The 20,092-nt window shown below is 38.1% G+C and overlaps 2 protein-coding genes across 8 annotated transcripts in view; one reads left to right on the forward strand and one right to left on the reverse strand.

Moving 5' to 3' along the window:
* Positions 1–7,537, reverse strand: part of CRB1 (crumbs cell polarity complex component 1) — a 273,482-nt gene extending 265,945 nt beyond the window's left edge. For all 5 annotated transcript variants that reach the window (XM_082394140.1, XM_082394138.1, XM_082394143.1 and 2 more), the window contains exon 1: positions 6,931–7,537. In XM_082394140.1, the coding sequence (XP_082250266.1) occupies positions 6,931–7,015 (85 nt within the window). In that variant the 5' untranslated portion in view covers positions 7,016–7,537. The remainder of the gene's footprint in view (positions 1–6,930) is intronic.
* Positions 7,538–7,670: 133 nt separating this feature from the next.
* Positions 7,671–20,092, forward strand: part of ZBTB41 (zinc finger and BTB domain containing 41) — a 44,023-nt gene continuing 31,601 nt past the window's right edge. Inside the window, exons 1-4 of one of the 3 annotated variants that reach the window (XM_082394308.1) lie at positions 7,671–7,827; positions 8,455–9,694; positions 18,216–18,423; positions 19,149–19,218. In XM_082394308.1, coding sequence (XP_082250434.1) covers positions 8,572–9,694; positions 18,216–18,423; positions 19,149–19,218 — 1,401 coding nt within the window. In that variant the 5' untranslated portion in view covers positions 7,671–7,827; positions 8,455–8,571. Of the gene's footprint in view, positions 7,828–7,852; positions 8,044–8,454; positions 9,695–18,215; positions 18,424–19,148; positions 19,219–20,092 lie in introns of those variants that run through there. The other 2 variants (XM_082394306.1, XM_082394307.1) reach the window with 2 other exon arrangements.

Consider the following 20,092-nt stretch of genomic DNA (forward strand, 5'->3'; position numbering starts at 1 on the left):
TGTAATAATCAAGTTTTTGTAGTAATTAAGTCTGTAGTAGCAAGTTTTTGTCTTTTTTTTCATTCAGTCTGTCAATGACTGTCCTTTTAATGGAATAGTTTGGTCAATTTACAGTTAAGTAATTAATTATTACATTTGGTTTTAAGTCGACCATCTTACTATATTTTTCTATTTGTTTCAAATGCTCTTTTTCTCTCCTTTCTTTTCTTCATCTTGATTCTTTTTTCAGTGTTCAATTTCCCCACCTCTATTAGCCTATTTATTAAACATTTGTTTAATTTTGATTTTAGTAGTTACTCCAGGGGTTATAACAAACATCCTTGAGTTATTAAAGTTGTATATAAATTAGAACTTGTAACACATGCTGGACAGCACAGGACCTTAGAAATTCTTAATTCAATTCAATATATCTTGTCTTTTATGTTATTATTTTGTTAATCCCACAGTCATTTTCATTATTATTTTCACAGTCAATTTGCATTTACTCATGTTATTCTTTATTCTTTCCCTCACTACATTGCTTCCATCTGTGATTTTTCCCTTTGCCTAAAAGTCTCCATTTGGTATTTCTGGAACTGTGAGTCTGCAGTTAGTGAATTCTCTCAAGATTGGCTTATTTCAATACTTTTTATCTTGCTCTCATTTGAAGGATTTGTTCTAGCTCAGCAGTTATCTTTTTTGAGCGTCATTAAGATATCATTAAGATGTCTTTTGGCTTCTTAGGCTTCCATTGGGAAGTCAGCTCTTGGTCTAATTTTGCTCCTCTAATGCCAATACTCTTTTTTCCCTATGCATGCTTTTAAAATTTTTTTCCTATCTCCAATTTTCAGCAGTTTTACTATGACATGCCCAATTTTACTTTTCTTTGAACTTATCCTGCTTGGAGTTCCTAGTATTTCTTGAATCTCTGGCTTGATGTCTCTCATCAATGGGAAATTCTCAGCTACTATCTTTTAAAATACTGCCTCTTCCTCATTGTCATTCTCCTCTCCTGCTGCTGTGGTTCTATTAAGATTTGTGTTTGGTGTTTTATGTGTTCTACATATTTCTTTTTCCTCTTTTCTGTATTACCCATTCCTGCTTTCTTTGTGTTTTATTTTGGATATTTCTTCTGATTTATCTTTTAGTTCAATAGTTTCTCTTCAGCTCTTTCTAATCTTAGGTTAAACACATCCATTCTTCTAAATTTCACCTGTCATATTTTCCTGTTCTAGAATTTCTATTTGATTTCCATTTTCAATATTCTCTGTCAATTCCTTGAACATATTACTCATAGTCTATTTGTTGTTGTTGTATTGGTCCAATAACTTCATTTTCTTGATCTCCTGTGGATCTGTTTTGTCTGTCTTTTACTTTTTTGTAATAGCCTGTGTGTTTGATTCAATGCTGGATATTGTATATTAAAAATTAACAAGTTAAGAGTCTGGATGATGTCACCTTAATCAAGACAGCATTTGGTTTTGCTCCTGGCAGGCAGAGAGGCTAAGAGAAGAAGCAATTCCTGATTGTCTTTCTCAAAGGAATAAAAATGTTAAGGGCTTCAGTGCTGTGATGGGTGGTCTATTTCTAGTACATTCTTACTCATAGGTTAGGCCTTTCAGAGTCCCAGCTGAAAACATGGGGTGTTTATTAGGGCCCTTCCTTTCTCGGGGTCCTTAAATTTCAATGTTCATCTCCCTGCCTCATGAGTCTGTCAAGGATCTACTCATTTTATCAGCCTCTCAGTTGCTTCCTTCCAGTCAGTAACTGCCTTTAGGGAGAAGCCCCCGCCTCCCAAAGCCAGATCACCTGTTTGAGCCTCTTTTTCTTGCAGACCAGGCCCTCACAACTCCTCACACATAACCCTGGTAGCTATGCCATGCATTCAAAACAGTACCTTTTGTTAAAAAACATTTTGTCCTAGCTGTTCACAGCAGGAGAATTGGTTCCAGCTACTTAATTCACCATTGCTGATACTGGAATTCCTCCATGCAAAAAAATTTTAAGTTTATATGGTTGATTTAACAATTTTTTTCCCTTAATTGCTTCTGAATTCTCATTCGTGGTGAGAGAGACCTTCACCATTTTACTGTTATTTAGAAGTTTGTGTTTTGTTATAGTTCTTTTATGGTTTCAGCTTTTACATTTAAATTTTTGATACATTTGGGATTTATCTTGATTCACTGAGGTTATATACAACTTACTTTTATTTCTGATGCCCACCTCTTTATCTATCTTCATTTATTGGATATTCTATCTTTATGTCACAGACTTGAAATTTTACCTTTTTATATAGTAAATTAACCTGTGAATTTGAATCTCTGGAATTTCAATTTTTCTATTGTTTCATTGTATGTCCCTGTTCAAGTGTCTGTGTGACACTCTTTTTTTTATGACTTTAAGATTGACTGTCATGCAATACTCTGCATGCATTTAAAGTAAATAATTTGATCAGTTATGATATATGTATACACTAGTGAAACCATCACTACAATCAAAATAATTAAAATTTTCTTGTGCCCTTTTTTAATTTATCACAAACTCTGATGCCACCCGTTGTGACTAAGCAACAAACTGTCATTTTAATCTGTAGTTTCTAGACATTTGATAAATGGAATCATGTAGAATATACTCATTTTGTCTTTTATTCAAGTTATTTTTGAGACTCATCTATGTTGTCTTTGGCATTAGTTTGTTCCTTCTTATAGTTAAGTAATAGTATTCTATATATTTGTTTATCCATTCACCTGTTGTTGGACATTTAGGTTGACCCCTATTTTGGGCTATCACAAGTAAAGCTGCTATAAAATTTTGTATATAAGACTGTGTGGATATAATGCTTTGGTTTCTTTTGAATAACGACGGAATGGCTAGGGCTTCCCTGGTTGCGCAGTGGTTAAGAATCTGCCTACCAATGCAGGGGACACGGCTTCGAGCTCTGGTCCAGGAATATCCCACATGCCATGGAGCAACTAAGCCTGAGCGCCACAGCTACAGAGCCTGCGCTCTAGAGCCTGTGAACCACAGCTACTGAGCCTGCATGTCACAACTACTGAAGCCCACGTGCCTAGAGCCCGTGCTCTGCAACAAGCCAATGCAATGAGAAGCCCACGCACCACAACAAAGAGTAGCCCCCGCTCACCGCAACTAGAGAAAGCCGCGCACAGCAACGAAGACCCAACACAGCCAAAAATAAATAAATAATTTATCAAAAAAAAAAGATGGAATGGCTAGCTTGTATGTGTAATTTTCTGAAATTGCTCAACTATTTTCTAAAGTGCTTGTATTCCAATAAGAAGTGAATGAGATTTCCAGCTGATATGCATCTTTATCAACACTTGATACTGTCAGTCTTTATAAGTTTAGTTATGCTTATGGATGTATCTCACTGTGATTTTTATTAGCATCTCCTTTAAGATGCAATTTATGACTCTACTACCCAAAGCAATCTACAGATTCAGTGCAATCCCTATCAAACTACCACTGGCATTTTTCACAGAACTAGAACAAAAAATTTCACAATTTGTATGGAGACACAAAAGACCCCGAATAGCCAAAGCAATCTTGAGAACGAAAAATGGAGCTGGAGGAATCAGGCTCCCTGACTTCAGACTATAGTACAAAGCTACAGTAATCAAGACAGTTTGGTACTGGCACAAAAACAGAAATATAGATCAATGGAACAGGATAGAAAGCCCAGAGATAAACCCACGCACATATGGTCACCTTATCTTTGATAAAGGAGGCAAGCATATACAGTGGAGAAAAGACAGCCTCTTCAATAAGTGGTGCTGGGAAAACTGGACAGGTACATGTAAAAGTATGAAATTAGAACACTCCCTGACACCATACACAAAAATAAACTCAAAATGGATTAAAGACCTAAGTGTAAAGCCAGACACTATCAAACTCTTAGAGGAAAACATAGGCAGAAAACTCTATGACATAAATCGCAGCAAGATCCTTCTTGACCCAGCTCCTAGAGAAATGGAAATAAAAACACATATAAACAAATGGGACCTAATGAAACTTAAAAGCTTTTGCACAGCAAAGGAAACCATAAACAAGACCAAAAGACAACCCTCAGAATGGGAGAAAATATTTGCAAATGAAGCAACTGACAAAGGATTAATCTCCAAGATTTACAAGCAGCTCATGCAGCTCAATAACAAAAAAACAAACAACCCAATCCAAAAATGGGCAGAAGACCTAAATAGACATTTCTCCGAAGAAGATATACAGATGGCCAACAGACACATGAAAGAATCCTCAACATCCTTAATCATTAGAGAAATGCAAATCAAAACTACAATGAGGTATCATCTCACACCGGTCAGAATGGCCATCATCAAAACATCTAGAAACAATAAATGCTGGAGAGGGTGTGGAGAAAAGGGAACCCTCTTGCACTGTTGGTGGGAATGTAAATTGATACAGCCACTATGGAGAACAGTATGGAGGTTCCTTAAAAAACTAAAAATAGAACTACCATACGACCCAGCAATCCCACTACTGGGCATATACCCTGAGAAAACCATAATTCAAAAAGAGTCATGTACCAAAATGTTCATTGCAGCTCTATTTACAATAACCAGGACATGGAAGCAACCTAAGTGTCCATCGACAGATGAATGGATAAAGAAGATGTGGCACATATATACAATGGACTATTACTCAGCCATAAAAAGAAATGAAATTGAGTTATTTGTAGTGAGGTGGATGGACCTAGAGTCTGTCATACAGAGTGAAGTAAGTCAGAAAGAGAAAAACAAATACAGTATGCTAACACATATATATGGAATCTAAGGAAAAAAAAAAAAAAAAAGGTCCTGAAGAACCTAGTGGCAAGACGGGAATAAAGACACAGACCTACTAGAGAATGGACTTGAGGATATGGGGAGGGGGAGGGGTGAGATGTGACAGGGTGAGAGAGTGTCATGGACATATATACACTCCCAAATGTAAAATAGCTAGTGGGAAGCAGCCGCATAGCACAGGGAGATCAGCTCGGTGCTTTGTGACCACCTAGAGGGGTGGGATAGGGAGGGTGGGAGGGAGGGAGATGAAAGAGGGAAGAGATATGGGAACATATGTATATGTATGGCTGATTCACTTTGTTTTAAAGCAGAAACTAACACACCATTGTAAAGCAATTATACTTCAATAAAGATGTTAAAAAAAAAGATGCAATTTAAAGATAAGATCTTTCATGTACTTATCTTCTTTCATGAAGTGTCTGTTCAAATATTTTGCTCATTTTACATATTTTTTTCCTTCTCATTAGTTGCAAGAGTCCGTTTTATTTTGGGAGCATATGTTTCTCAAATACCTTCTCCTAATCTTTGGCTTGCCTTTTGATTTTCTTAATTGGTTTTGAAAAACAAAAGTTTTTAATACTGATTAAGTCCATACGTTGATGTCTTCAAATCTACAGATCAATTTGAGGACAATTGACATCTTTACAATATTGATTCTTCCAATCTATGAATATGACATATTTCTTCAATGTCTTCTTTAATTTCTCTGAGTTGGGTTTTAGGGGTTGTTCTCAGAAAACAATGGCCCACAGGCCAAATTCAGCTCATGGCTTGTTTTTTGTATGGTCCGTGAGATAAGAATAATTTTTACATTTTAAAGGGTTGTCATAAAAATGAAGAATAAAATGGAAAAGATACTACCCGCAGTTCACAAACCTAAAATATTTCATATCTGGTCCTTTACAGAAAAGTCTGTCAGCCCTGTTGTAGAGAATTGTGTATAGAGGTCTTGAACATAATTCATTAGATTCATTCCCAGGTATTTTATACCTCTGATGCCATCACGTGACATCTTTTATGACTAAGTTTATTTAAAATGTTACATGCCTGGTACAGAGTGGTTGTTTAATGGATATTCAACAAAGAAATGAAGAAAACCATTTTCATTTTCAGAAATAAATTTGTGAAACAGCCTGCTAAAGGATGCTGAATTAAGACCATGACAGATCAGCAAAAGGAAGACACAGGAAAGAGATTCTGAAGAGTGTAGATTTCCTTTCTGTCTTGGCTTTCTGCCTCTGCGCTTTCCTTTTCGGCCCCCCGCCCCACTGCTACTTCCTCTGACAAAGACTTCTGACACCTTAGGGACATGGATGTTGGTGCTATACCATCGAGGAAAACATAAAGGCATTATTTTTTCAATTTTATTTTCTTACTGTTCATTGCTGATGTATTAGCGAGGGTTCTCCAGAGAAACAGAACCAACAGGATAGATAGATAGAGGATAGACAGATATTCTAAGGAACTGGCTTGCATGATTGATTCTGAGGGCTGCTAAGTCTAAAATCCATAGGGCAGGCCTGCAGGCTGGAAACTCGGGTAAGAGTTGCTGTTCCAGTCTTGAGTCCAAATACTTCAGGGAATCAGGCTGGAAACCCAGACAGAGTTTCTATGCTGACGTCTCGAGGCGAATAGCCTCCTCGGTAAAGCTTAGCCTTTGCTCTAAGACGTTCAACTGATTGCATTAGGTCTAACAAAGACTCTCTCCTTGACCAAACTTTAACCAGGTGCTCCTAAACTCCCTTCTCAATTAGGCTCTGACTTTTGAACTTCTGTTATTTGTCTCTGCATTCCTCAATTTTAGCAAGGATCCTGCTAAGTCAGTTTAGCCAGAATCTCCCACCCTCAATATCTGACATCTGGTTCCTCCTCCTCCTCGAGCCCTGTCTGATCAGCCCACCTGCCTCCCGCAAGAACCCTGTCAGGTCAGTTTAGCCAGAATCCGGCCCCCACTCCGCCCCCCTTTCCCCTCATGTTTTCTCTTGGCCGTTTTCCGTTCACGGACATGCCAGCCACGCCCAGCCGTCTCCTGGGCTACAAATTCCCACCTTCTCTTGTCTGGAATTGAGCCCAATCTCTCTGCCCTAGTACAAAACCACACTGTAGTAGACGCCCTGAATAAAGTTTGCCTTACCGTTAACGAGCGTCAGCGATAACTTTTCTGTAACTCTTCCATCCACAGGGGACTCGGACATGGGTTCACCAATCTGGTCACCCATCCTATTTGGCTTCAGCCTCTGCCTTATTTTTCCTCGTGTCTGTAAAATCACAGGACTAGGACCTCGCTACTAAGCATGTGGTCCTCAGAGCAGCAATACCAGCAACACCTGCGACTGCGTTAGAAACGCACAATCTTGGCTCCAAAAGTTACCCTTGTGGACCTTTTCTTTTTTGTTTCGGCTTTCTTTCCTGTCCTGCCAGCTGTATACTTGTATGTACATTTTTCAGTGTTTTCTGTGGACAATAAGTTAAAAATTGATTCTAGGAGCAACTGCGTTAGCTGCGTCCAGCTGGGTTCTTCAGACGCAGGGCAGCGTTTGTGGAGACAGCTTCGCCCGCCGCTGAGAGGCTGCCACAACCGGCCACAAGCCGTGAGGACGCGGTCCGCTCGCGGCGTGGTGCCTCCGCCCACCCCTACGAAACTCCGCCTCATCTTGGCTGCCCGCGAGACCCCGACTGGCTCAGTCACAGCGGCCACCGGACCGCCACGAAAACCCGGACTCCTGAAGTCGCGGGGGTCGTCGGGGGTGTGGCGGGGGCGGGGGGCGGGGGGCCTCACGGAGCATGCGCAGGGAGGGTGCGCGCACATGCGCAGTGCCGGCGCAGGGTCGCGCGCTGGGGTGTCTGGCGGCCGGGAGGCTGCGCGCGCGGTTGACGTGCTCGGTGGCTGCGGCGGCGGCGGCGGCAGGGCGTCAAGAGGAGAAGGGCGGGCGGGGCCGGGGGCTGAACCCGGAAGTGGGTCGGTGCCAGAGCGAGCGCGCCCGGAGTGGAGCTCAGCGGCCGGGAGCCAACGGGGAGCCCTGGGTTCCCGGTAATGGACGCGCGGGGCGTCCGCGCGGGGAACCTGCGCGGGGAGCGGGTTGGCGGGCGGCGGGGGCGCCCTCGGCGGCGCGGTCTCCACCCGGCGGGGCCTGAGGAGGCTCTGCTCCGGCGGCCGTCCCCCGGGTGACCCGCTCTCCTCTCCGCGCCTCCCGGGGACGTCCCGCCGGGCGCCTCCGGCATTTGGACGCTCGCCGACCCCGAGGAGGTGCGCCTAGCCGCCCCTGGGAAGCGTATTAATGGGGGACGTGGGTTTCGCGGCCGCGACGGCCTGGTTGTCACTGTCCCGGCGCCCCTGCACCGCGAAGGTGGCCGCCTCGACCTGCACCCACGGCGGGCTCCGCGGAGCCTCCCCTTCTGCCCCCCTTTCCCCTACCCGGTTCGGGAATCGGGCCTGCAAGGTGTGTTCTGCCTCCTTTAAAATTATTCTTTTGTTGGCTGTGTTTTCTAACCCGGCCCTCCTTGTTCTCCGCCCTAAAATCTCAGCCACGAATGAGTGGAAGCGGTGACTTTATCATAATTTAGTTCCCGTTTAGGAAGGATTTGTTGACAATGCCGCGAATGATTTAGGATCGCTTGGCCATGCAGTTATTTTTCATGGTTCTTACTCTTTTCGCAGACCATGCAACCCTCGGGCACGCCCCTCCAGAAGCTGTTATCCAAGACAATCTAGTTTTCCTTCATAAATCCCTCAAGACACTTATGAAGTTTCTTGTTCTGATACCGTTGTACTGCAATGAAGAAAAGGAGAAAGGTTACTTCACATCTTGACGAGAAGATCCATCTAGGCTACCATAAAGATTCTTCGGAAGGAAATGTTGCAGTGGAGTGCGAGCAAGTAACTTACACTCGTTCTACAGAAAGACCAGCTCCTGAAGCTCTTCGCTGTTATCAGGAACTTCCTCCCTCTCCGGATCAGAGAAAACTTCTGAGTTCTTTGCAGTACAATAAGAACTTGCTGAAGTATTTAAATGATGATAGGCAGAAGCAGCCGTCTTTCTGTGACTTACTTATCATAGTAGAAGGAAAAGAATTTAGTGCACACAAAGTCGTCGTTGCTGTTGGCAGTAGTTATTTTCATGCGTGTTTGAGCAAAAATCCAAGCACGGATGTTGTCACCCTGGATCACGTAACGCACTCCGTTTTTCAGCATTTGCTTGAATTTCTTTACACATCAGAATTTTTTGTGTACAAATATGAAATCCCTCTTGTTTTAGAGGCTGCAAAATTCCTGGATATTATAGATGCAGTTAAGCTGCTAAATAACGAAAATGTTGCCACTTTTCAGTCTGAGCTAACTGAAAAATCATCACCAGAAGAAACACTAAGTGAGTTAACTGGAAGACTATCGAGTAATCATCAGTGTAAATTCTGTAGTAGACATTTTTGTTATAAGAAGTCTTTAGAGAATCATTTGGCGAAAACCCATAGATCCCTTTTATTAGGGAAAAAGCATGGGTTAAAAATGCTGGAGAGAAGTTTTTCCACAAGGAGATCAAAACGGAATCGGAAGTGCCCTGTTAAGTTTGATGACACCAGTGATGATGAACAAGAAAGTGGTGATGGGTCAGACAATTTGAATCAAGACAGTTTTGATAAGGAAAAGTCAGATAGAAATGATTCTGAGGATCCCGGCAGTGAATGTAATGCTGAAGAGGATGAGCTAGAGGAGGAAATGTCAGATGAATACTCTGACATTGAAGAGCACAGTGAAAAGGATCCCAATGATGCAGAAGAGGAGCCTGAGGCTGGTGATTCTGTCGGAAGCATTCATGAGGGATTAACCCCTGTAGTCATTCAGAACAGTAACAAAAAAATATTGCAGTGTCCCAAATGCGATAAGACATTTGACCGCATAGGTAAGAAAAGACAGCTTGTTTCCTGTCTCTAATAACTTACTTTTCATGGATATTTTAAAGGTGATAGTTAGAAACTAAACTTTGAAAGCAACTTTTAAAAAGAAGACTTAAGTAGGGAGGATATTTGATTTTTGATACATATTTTATCCTGTTATTATAGGTTTGTTGTGATTCAGGAATTAAGTATTTATATTACCCTTTATTTTCTCTTCCTCATGTCCTGGCAGTAGGTGACGGATCATTAGTTCCTGTATTTAGTGTGAAAAATTCCAGAGTATCAATAATTATGAATGTAGAGCTTTGATTTATATGCTAATTTAATTTCATAGGTAACTGATATTTTTGAGTCATTATAGAAAATTGAATTAGGTTATATTAGATATAATTTAATAATTTGTATACTATTTCCCCTTGAGCATGGTAATATGTGAGTCATAAATATAGTCACTTTTCCAGTATCCAGTACTGTTTAGAATTGGGATGTTTCAGATTAGTCTAATACATAGTTAGGAATAAAACTGTGCTAAATGTAATTTCATTCTGTAGACAGAGACTTAAGGAAGTATTCTAATAGTATTCTAGGGTTATTATAATAATGAATAAATCAACTTTTTCTTTATTAAAAAAGCATATGTAGGAAATGTCTCTAACCTTAAATTAAAAATTTATCAGTGAATATTTACTTTCAAGAGATCTAATATTTGCTAGTAAAATAATTTTTGGAGGTGTCTTATATGGACTTTCAATGTGAACTTTTAAATTGCAGCAGTTCAGCTATTTACATATAAATCAAAGTTATGAAATTGGGAAATATATTCGACTGCATAGAATGATAAAAAGAAGAGATAAGTGTAATTTGACCTTGTAAAATTACTTATACAGTTTACTATATCCCAATGTGTCTTGGAGTATTGAGTTACTTGTTATTGGCATAGGTGGAAATTGGTTACATTTGCATTTACACAGGCATTGGTAATTATTTGCTCTCAAAATATTCGATAGTATAAACTATGGCATAGCAGTGGTAACCTCTTTTTTGCTTTTTATTATGCCTTTGAATATTTTTTTCTAAATCAGAATGCTTTTGATAATCCAATTTAATAATTATTTATTGCTATTTTTACTGTGTTTAAGTTTCTATACAAATGAATAAGACAACTTTTTTTGAGTAGGTCAGTTGGAAGAGTGTGCAGATACAAGTAGCATGTTAAACTCAGGTTGGTAAATGCTCTTGAAGAGCTGTGAACAGATGCTGTGAGGGTTATAGAGAAGAGAACAACATTTTTGGATTGAGATACCGGACAACATTTCATCTTTCCAGTTGATTCCCTTTTTTAGACTTTGTATTCTTAGCACATGCTTCCTGTATTACACCTTAATTTGACCTAATTTGACTTGAGGTGTGTGGGCAGGGGTCAGTTTGCAAATGGCATTGTAGGCCTCAAACTGTCCTATCAAACACTAACTAGGCCTGTGAGATGCGTTATCAGCAAGGGGTTCTGTGTTCAGGTAAGACGGGAATAACTATACTCATCTATCTGTATTAATGCTCTCAAATTCTTTAGTAAAGAAACCTGTTCATTTTACTTAACCTGGCATTTCCTCAAATAGTTTTACCACTGGACACTTTGGGGTTCTCCTTAGAAACTCCCAGGAAAGTAGAGTTCTGTGCACACTATTTGGGGAAAGAGTGCTCAAGGTCAAGGTCCTCATGTACTAAGAGGAAGGCATTTTGCAGCTTTTTTGACCAAATTCAGTTCAGATAATCAGATAATTGTGGGAATCAGTAGGGCACATTGTCAGCTTATTTCCAGCCTCCTTCCTGAATGTATTTTACATTATACCCCTCTTATTGAGACCCTCTCTTGCTTAGCTTCATTAGGGCTTGCTGACTTTTCCCCAGTACAGAGAAAGAGAGAGAGCAAGCAAGAGATTGAGATTGTGATTTTATCATATTGGTTACAAAGTATGAGCTGTGGTGATGTCAGACTGCCTGCATTTTTGAATCCAGGTCTTATGTGAGTTGCTTAACCTGTGTTTGTGCTTTTGTTTCCTCACAGATAGTGTGGGCTGATGCTAATGGTACTTTCTCATGGGGGTTACTATGAGGATTAAATGGGATAGTCCTTGTGAATCACTTAAAATATCGTGTGAAATTTAGGTGTGTAGGGAATGCTAGCTTCTCTTATTCATCATTAATGCAGTTTTTGTGTGTCTCTGCTATGCCAAACACTAAACAAATATGAAATGGTATATTCTCTGTCCTCAAGAATCTTAGAGGTTAATGAGTACATGCACAAATACAATTATATTACAATAAGATCATCTTATCAGGACAAATACAGAAGCTTATAGGAATCAGGAAGGATTTCACGGAGCAGGTAGCATTTGAGCTCAGACCTAAAGAATAGGGAGGAACTTACAAGGCAGAAGGACCACAACTGCAAAGACATGGAGGTAGCTGTGTTCTGGAAATTGCTAAGGGCAGGGTGATTTCGGGGTGGGCAAGGAGGCATAATGAAAATGACAAGAGGTGAGGATTGACAAGTAAGCAGAGGTCAAGTTTTGAATGGTTTGTATGCAGTACAGAGGAGTTTTTATCCAGTAAGTGATAGAAAGTTGAGAAAACTTTGACAAAGGAAATGACGGCCATAGGAGTTTTAGAAAGATACTCTGGCTTCAATGATGAGAAGGAAGTTGGAGGTGTTGCAGGCTTGGACTAGGAAGATGAGCAGCATTGGGAATGGGATGTGGGACGGGAGTAGATCAGAGATGCCCTGAATATAAACTTCAGTGGACTGGTGATGGGTAGAGTGAAAAGAATATGCAGATGGAGAAGACCTGTGTTTCTTAAATGTCCTCCTTTATCATCCCTATCAGAAGTCCTCTTTATTCTTAAAACAGTTCAAGGGCTCCTTTCCAGTAATCCTCATATCACCCACATTTCTTTCATAGGATTTTAATCCTTTCATAGGATTCCACCTAGAATTTTGATTGTTATTTCCCTATATCATTAGATTGTGAGCTTGAAGGTTTTGTATGTTAGTTTTGGTTAGTATTCTTCGTGATACCCCAGGTCATTTCGATAATAAGTTTTCAGTAAGCTCTTGTTTAATTGAACTAAGGTGAAAGGTTGACTCTGACTTTGGACTTGTAAGAAGGCTTTAACTTGCTGTCTCAGAGTGGGTTTAGGAGAGAGAATTAATAAGCTCTGAGACCTTCTGCTGGAACCATTAGCTCCACAGTATGTAGTTTAGTAATTTGATTCCAGCACTTTGGATCTTTTATCTTTTTTGACGTGCTTAATAGTTGCTCAGAGTGAGATTCCTGATCCAGTTGTATTTTTTCCTTAGGCTCCCAGCTGTCCTCCTCTCAGCCTATTCTCATGCAAATAAGAGTCCTTTGACCTTTCCCCCTTGTACCGAAAACCTAGCTGGTGAAAAGGCAAAAATGGGAAGAAGATGACAGATGGGGGTGAGAGAAAAAATTTGGATAATTTATCTTTTTTTTCGTTCCTACTGGGAACTAAAATTCTTCCTTAGATTAAATTTAATCTTTTCTAGTGGTAGAAAATGTTTAAAAACTTTTTAAAAAAATGTGACTGTGTAGACCATCCTGACAGATTCTGCTTGGTTCTGAATAGAAAAGTGTAATGACAGTGGCACAGTTCTCTACTTTAATGTTAAATATTTTAGTTAAATATTCTTTAGGGTATGCCAAATGAATAAATTCAAGGTTAATTTAAGATTTGGCATATGAGATATAATGAGCTAATTTGGTGATGTTTCTCTTTGTAAAACCTCCATACGAAATCTGGTAATAATTTTTCATGACCCATATGGAATGAAGCACAAGGTCAAGTTTTGTTATGTGAAAATATCTTTATTTTGTGTGTCCTGATTTGGGACACAATTCATACTGGGATTCAGTCAGAAAAATGCTGTGGATGAAATTTCTTAATATTATTTGTTTTCTGTTGGTGATTAAGAATGGTGGGGCACAGTTTAGTGTTCTGTGAAAGAATACTGAGGGGTTTTTTTTGATGGAAACTATTTGATAACTTTGAAGTGAACATTTGATTTATACATTATTATTGAATTCCCCCCACCCCATAAGAAAAGAAACAGATATATGTGTTGATTGTGTTTATGCCGAGGAGAACCCCCGCACATCCCTACCAATTGATTTAAGCATGGGATTTCTTTGGACGTTTATCTGACTTCGGGGTTCAGTGTTCCCTCAGAAGTTGTGTCTCTTCTGTTGGTCAGAAATTCAAATCCATGCAGATAACAGGTCCTGCAATGCCTCTGTGCATTAAATTTGAAATAATAAATAACAAAAATGTTTTTTTACTTTAGAGATTCTAAATGTTATAATGAATTATTCAAATTTATGTATTTTCATTGGTCTCTTTGGACTTTGCTGAATTTATTTTTAAATGATTTTATTTGTTTCTTTTTGTTTTTTGGTTAAATCCTGTTAAGTCTACTGGTATGTAAGCAAATGGAAGTTTAACAATAAAAAGTGGTTTTGATTTTTAATTTAACTGCCACTTGATGGCTTTATTATTCAACTACATATAACTTTTTATTTGCAAGCAAGAATTTCTTGACTACAAATAAATGGAAAATTCTACTAATTGATCTTTCCAGCAAAGGCATTTTCATAGAAAATAAAAGTTTTGGTGAAGATTTTTTTTATAATTTAAGATTTTTATTAAGTTGCTCTTCCTGTTCACTTGGGTGTAAAAAATCAGGAGACTTGAGCGGTAGGGGGTTGATAAGTTAGCCTTCAGTCCTGAGAGTCTGTGCTAAGCAGGCACAGTCAATCCCCAGGTAAGAATGGTCCTGTTCCAAAAATCACTTGTAACTTAGTCACTTAAAATCATACTGTGTACTCTTGATTCATTTCCATAATTTAAAAAGCAAGTTTATGAAAAATGTGAAAACTTTCACAATCAAGGAAAACTTTTTTTTTAGTTCCATAAAATGACCCCTATCTTTGCCAAATTAGAATTGTGGGTTATTAGTACATATTGATAATGTTTGGATTCTCTACCTTTTCTCATATCCAGTAGATGTGTAACAAATATTAAGGAATCCAATACAAGCATGCCATATTATAATAGAGAAAGATTAAAATCAACTCAGAAAACATTTCCCCAAAGAAATTATGTTATAGCAGTATTGGTCTGGTTATACCCTGCAAAAAGTAATAAAAATCAGTGCTTTTCCAACTTTTTTGGGAGGGATGGTTCAAGATCAGAAATACATATATTATTATGCTATATACATATGTATGTATATATATATGTGCTCATACATACACTGAAGCAGAATAATTGCATGAATCTAGTGTGAATGCACTCTGATATTTTCTACTCTGTTCCTTTTTTCCCCCCAGTGCTAATCGTAACCCACAGAATTGATTTTATTGACACTAATGATTTTTAGTTTGTGAAACACTGATCTAAGCCATAATGTAGCTCAGCTCTTGTTTTTGAGAACCTACTTGTTATTTGTGATGTCTGTGGAAAGATTTCGCCTTGGGACACACAAGCACGCCTCGCCCCCAGGCAAGCCCCATATTAGCTCCGGTCCCTTGACCACAGCAGGGGAACTGGTGGTGCTCTGGTGTGTGTGTACATGTATCAGTGTGGTCATGCCCCCGCAGTGGCAGAGGGAGAACTGAGGAGATACTAGGCGTTTTTAGCAATGGCCAGGGGACAAAGTCAAGTTCTTACAGTATTTTCAGAGAACTGAAACTCCAGTTTGATCTGTTATAACATATTCATAAACCAGGTGTATGCATATTTACTTGAGATATATCTATGTGCCCGTCCTGTGGCCAGTAATCCTAATAATAATAATGATGATGATGATGATGATGACTAATATTTACTAATGCTTACTATGTGCTAGAATGTTTTAAGTGTCGTGTATATATTAATTTGTTTACTTCTCACAGCCCCATGAAATGTTAATAACGCAGGTAGACAAAGGTTAAATTACTGGCTTGATTAAGATCACACAGCTAATTTAGTAGGTGCCCAAACATTGGCTGAGTTTCCTGACTACATGCATGTAAAAGATGCATAGATCATCATCATATGGTCAGTACCTAAATACCTACTGGATTTTTATCATACTTTTTTTTTTTTTTTTAAATATTAGTCTTTATTTATTTATTTATTTATTTATGGCTGTGTTGGGTCTTCGTTTCTGTGCGAGGGCTTTCTCTAGTTGCGGCAAGTGGGGGCCACTCTTCATCGCGGTGCGCGGGCCTCTCACTGTCGCGGCCTCTCTTGTTGCGGAGCACAGGCTCCAGGCGCGCAGGCTCAGTAGTTGTGGCTCACGGGCCTAGTTGCTCCACGGCATGTGGGATCTTCCCAGACCAGGGCTCGAACCCGTGTCCCCTGCATTGGCAGGCAGATTCCCAACCACTGCGCCACCAGGGAAGCCCCTATCATACTTTTGTTTTACTTTGCTTGTGATTGTCATCCTTCCCCCCACCTTAAAGAAAATACCTTGGTTCCCTTTCCTCAATATTCTTATGTAAGTGCAGTGCAGTTAATTTTTAGATAATATACTGTGTTTATTAAATATAATCATATTTAGATACATGTAATAAATTAATGAATGTATTTACTAAGTAGATGAATATTAATGATTATCTTTTTTCCTCAGTGGCCTTTGAATATTTTGGGTTTTATCTAATCTCCATGATATATTTATGATTTATATATTTTTTAAAAGTGTATGGATGAAATGCTGTACTTTCACATTAGCTTTAGCCTGAGGAAAAACTTATACATTTTTTTTTTCAGGACAAAGCAAAGCTAAGCTTTTCATTGAAAATTACTCTTCATATTGATAGTATTTTTTTCTTATTTTTATTGCCTTTCACTCGGAAGTATCCTTAATTGAGATTTCTATTTTAAGCTGCTAGATGTGCACATTCACAGCTTGATTACAGGTTAATAATAATGGCCAACATTAATTGATACCTTATAATGGGTTGACCCAGTTATAAGTGTTTTGTGTGTATTAATTTATTTATTATTACAACAGTCCTCTGAGGTAAATCTATTATTCCATTATTATTTTTTCAGATGAGAAAGATTTGAGGCTTAGAAAGGTTACTTGTCCAAGGTCACATAGCCTACAATTTAAAGAATTGGGATTCATATCCAGGTGGCTGGATCCAGGGTCTGTGCCCCTACCTGTGATGCTGTTCTGCCTCTATAATGTGGAAATTTATATTCTAAATAACAATGTAAAAGAATTTTAGTATCAGTAGCAATATAAGTAAGAATTAAACCAAAATGTATCCTTGTATTTCATTTTTTATTGTCACTTTTCTCTTTGGACAGGCTGTGTTAAAATTTCTTTTTTTTTTTATTTTATATTTTTTTATTGAACTATAGTTGATATATAATATTGTATTAGTTTCAAGTATACAGCAAAGTTATTCAGTTATATATATATATATAGATATAGATATAGATATAGATTTTTTTTTTTAGATTCTTTTCCATGATAGATTTATATCTGTGAGTCTGTTTCTGTTTGTAAATAAGTTCATTTGTATTTTTTTAGATTCCACATATAAATGAGAATAATATTTGTCTTTGGCTTACTTCACTTGGTATGATAATCTCTAGGTCCATCCATGTTGCTGCAAATGGCAATATTTCATTATTTTTATGGGTGGGTAATATTTCATTGTGTATATATATATATATACCACATCTTCTTTATCCATTCATCTGTCAGTGGACATTTAGGTTGCTTCCAGGTCTTGGCTATTGTAAATAGTGCTGCTGTGAACATTGGTGTGCATGAAACTCTTTGAATTAGTTTTTGTCTTTTCTGGATATATGCTCAGGAGTGAGATTGCTGGATCATATGGTAACTCTATTTTTACTTTTTTTAAGGAACCTCCATACTGTTTTCCTTAGTGGCTGCACCAATTTGCATTCCCAACAGTGTAGGACAGTTATAATTTCTTGATTCTTTCTATTGGAAATACCTGTAACATTTGTTTGCAACTCAGATATGCATTCAGAATATAATACAGATCTCACATTAATATGTCTGTGCATTATACCTGTTCATTTTTTCCTTTTCTTACTTCCCTTGATACTGCCCATATATGTTGGCCTTAGTAGCTTAGTATTAAGCATGCAGTCAAGTACAGGTGATTTACTTGTGTCTTAATGTCTTATAAGTTGGAGAGGTCTTGTAGGAATGGACTGTAGTGAAGTATAAATTTTGCTGAGTATACTAGATTTGTAGTAGCCTTTCCAGATTACGTTCTTTGTGAAGAGAGATGAAAATATATAAGATACATATTATATTGCCTTTTATGATATTTTTAAAAGGTCTGCCAAATCTGAAAATTCCTTTCAATTCATGGCTTCTAAATATACTGTTAATCAGGAGATTTTATTCCACTGTCAAATTTCAATCACTATGTAGTAAATGTACCGAATTTAATTTTAATTTCTGTCTTTTTATAGGAAAATATGAGAGCCACACACGTGTTCACACAGGTGAGAAGCCCTTTGAGTGTGATATTTGTCACCAGCGCTATTCGACAAAGTCTAACCTAACTGTTCACAGAAAGAAGCACAGTAATGAAACAGAATTTCATAAGAAGGAGCACAAGTGCCCTTATTGTAATAAACTTCATGCAAGCAAGAAGACTTTAGCCAAGCATGTTAAGAGGCAAGTATTATCTTGCTTCCGTAATATACTTTAGTGTGCCTTCTAATTTAAATACGTAGTGAGCTAAAAACATCTATGGGGTGCTTGTCTCCGATTCTTTCATTGCTTAACATTTTCTAGACTACAAATTTATTAAGAAAAGAACAGCAAATATTAGTTCATATTTTTTACTACAGCTATTGAGATGAAGTTTTTTGATACTGAAACAAAAACTATAGTCTATGCTATAGAAGTTTAAGATACAGAATTTTTGTTATCCTGGGTTTTCTGTCTTGGGTTTTGGCAAGTATGTTTTCAACCTATATGGTTTTAGAACTGTAGGAAACTTATTCCGCATGCTGAACTTTGTCTTTAGTGTATGAAAATTTGTGGGAGAAAGAATATTTAGTATAGTATTGCATATTTAACTTTGAGAAATTAAATTCATTGAAATATGGACTAAAACAAGTCAAGTGAATTGCATTGAAGATTATCTGTGAATAGATAGGTTCCTGAATATGTGTAAAGTATGATTATGCTTTACTTTGACTATTTCTGCATAACTTTAGGCACACATATTCATATATTAAAATAATAGCAATACCTGTATTCTTAAAGTACTCAAATGTGTCTGTCTCTTTAAGAAAGGAATCAGTGCCTGATTCTTGTAATCACTGTCAACATATCAGATAGAATATTGACTTATATAATCTTTTCCTGACAGACTTTTAATTTTTTTCTTATAGATTTCATCCTGAAAATGCACAAGAATTTATTTCCATTAAGAAGACTAAGAGTGAAAGTTGGAAATGTGATGTAAGAGATTTTAATTTGTAGGAGAAAACCAAATTAAATGTAGTGTGACCTTTTGGGAAAGTAATTAAATTTTAAAGTAATATAAACTTAGCTTATATCACTTTTAGAATCTCTATTTTATACAGTGTTATCCTAATATTTTTGTAAATTAAGCGTGGTATGAGTTAGTTTTTGAATGATGGACCTGAAAAATAGAAATCCTAGTTTTTATTTTTATCGTAATCACTATACCATGTTTTTATAGTTGTCTGAAACTGTGATGTTACTGTTGCACAGAATGTAAAATGTTAGAATTTTCCCTCCATTTCTGGTTGTCTGTTGCTATATATCAAACCACCTCAAAACTTAGTGGCTTTGAATTACCATTTCATTGTATCTCATCATTTTTTGGGTCAGTAATATAAACGGGGGCAGGATTTTGCTAGGCAATTCTTCTGTTCTACATGGTGTCAGCTGAAGTCACTCAGTTGTTTTCAGCTGATGGATGGTCTGTCTGATCTGGTCTGGTTTGGGGCTGCTTCCAAAGTGCCTCATTCACATGGCTGGAAACCTGGTGTTGGTCGACAGCTAGAAGCTCAGCAAGGACAGCTGGCTCTTCCTGGGGCTACTTGAACTTCCTTCTGGCATGGCAGCTGGGCTCCAAGAGTGAGTGTGTGTTCCAGGAAGAAGCCGAGATAAATGCTCTCAGGCTTCTTATGGCCTCACCTCGGAAGTCTCAGAGCACCACTTCTAACACGTTCTGTTGGTCACACAAGCCACTACAGCCAGGGAAGATTTAAGGGTAGTGGAATTAATCTCCATTTTACAATGATAGGAGTAACAATGAATTTGTACGTATTTTTATTCTACCACACCCCTTAAAGTACTTTCTCAT

This window comes from Balaenoptera borealis, assembly GCF_965194805.1.
Source record: "Balaenoptera borealis genome assembly, chromosome: 1".
Lineage (NCBI taxonomy): Eukaryota > Metazoa > Chordata > Mammalia > Artiodactyla > Balaenopteridae > Balaenoptera > Balaenoptera borealis.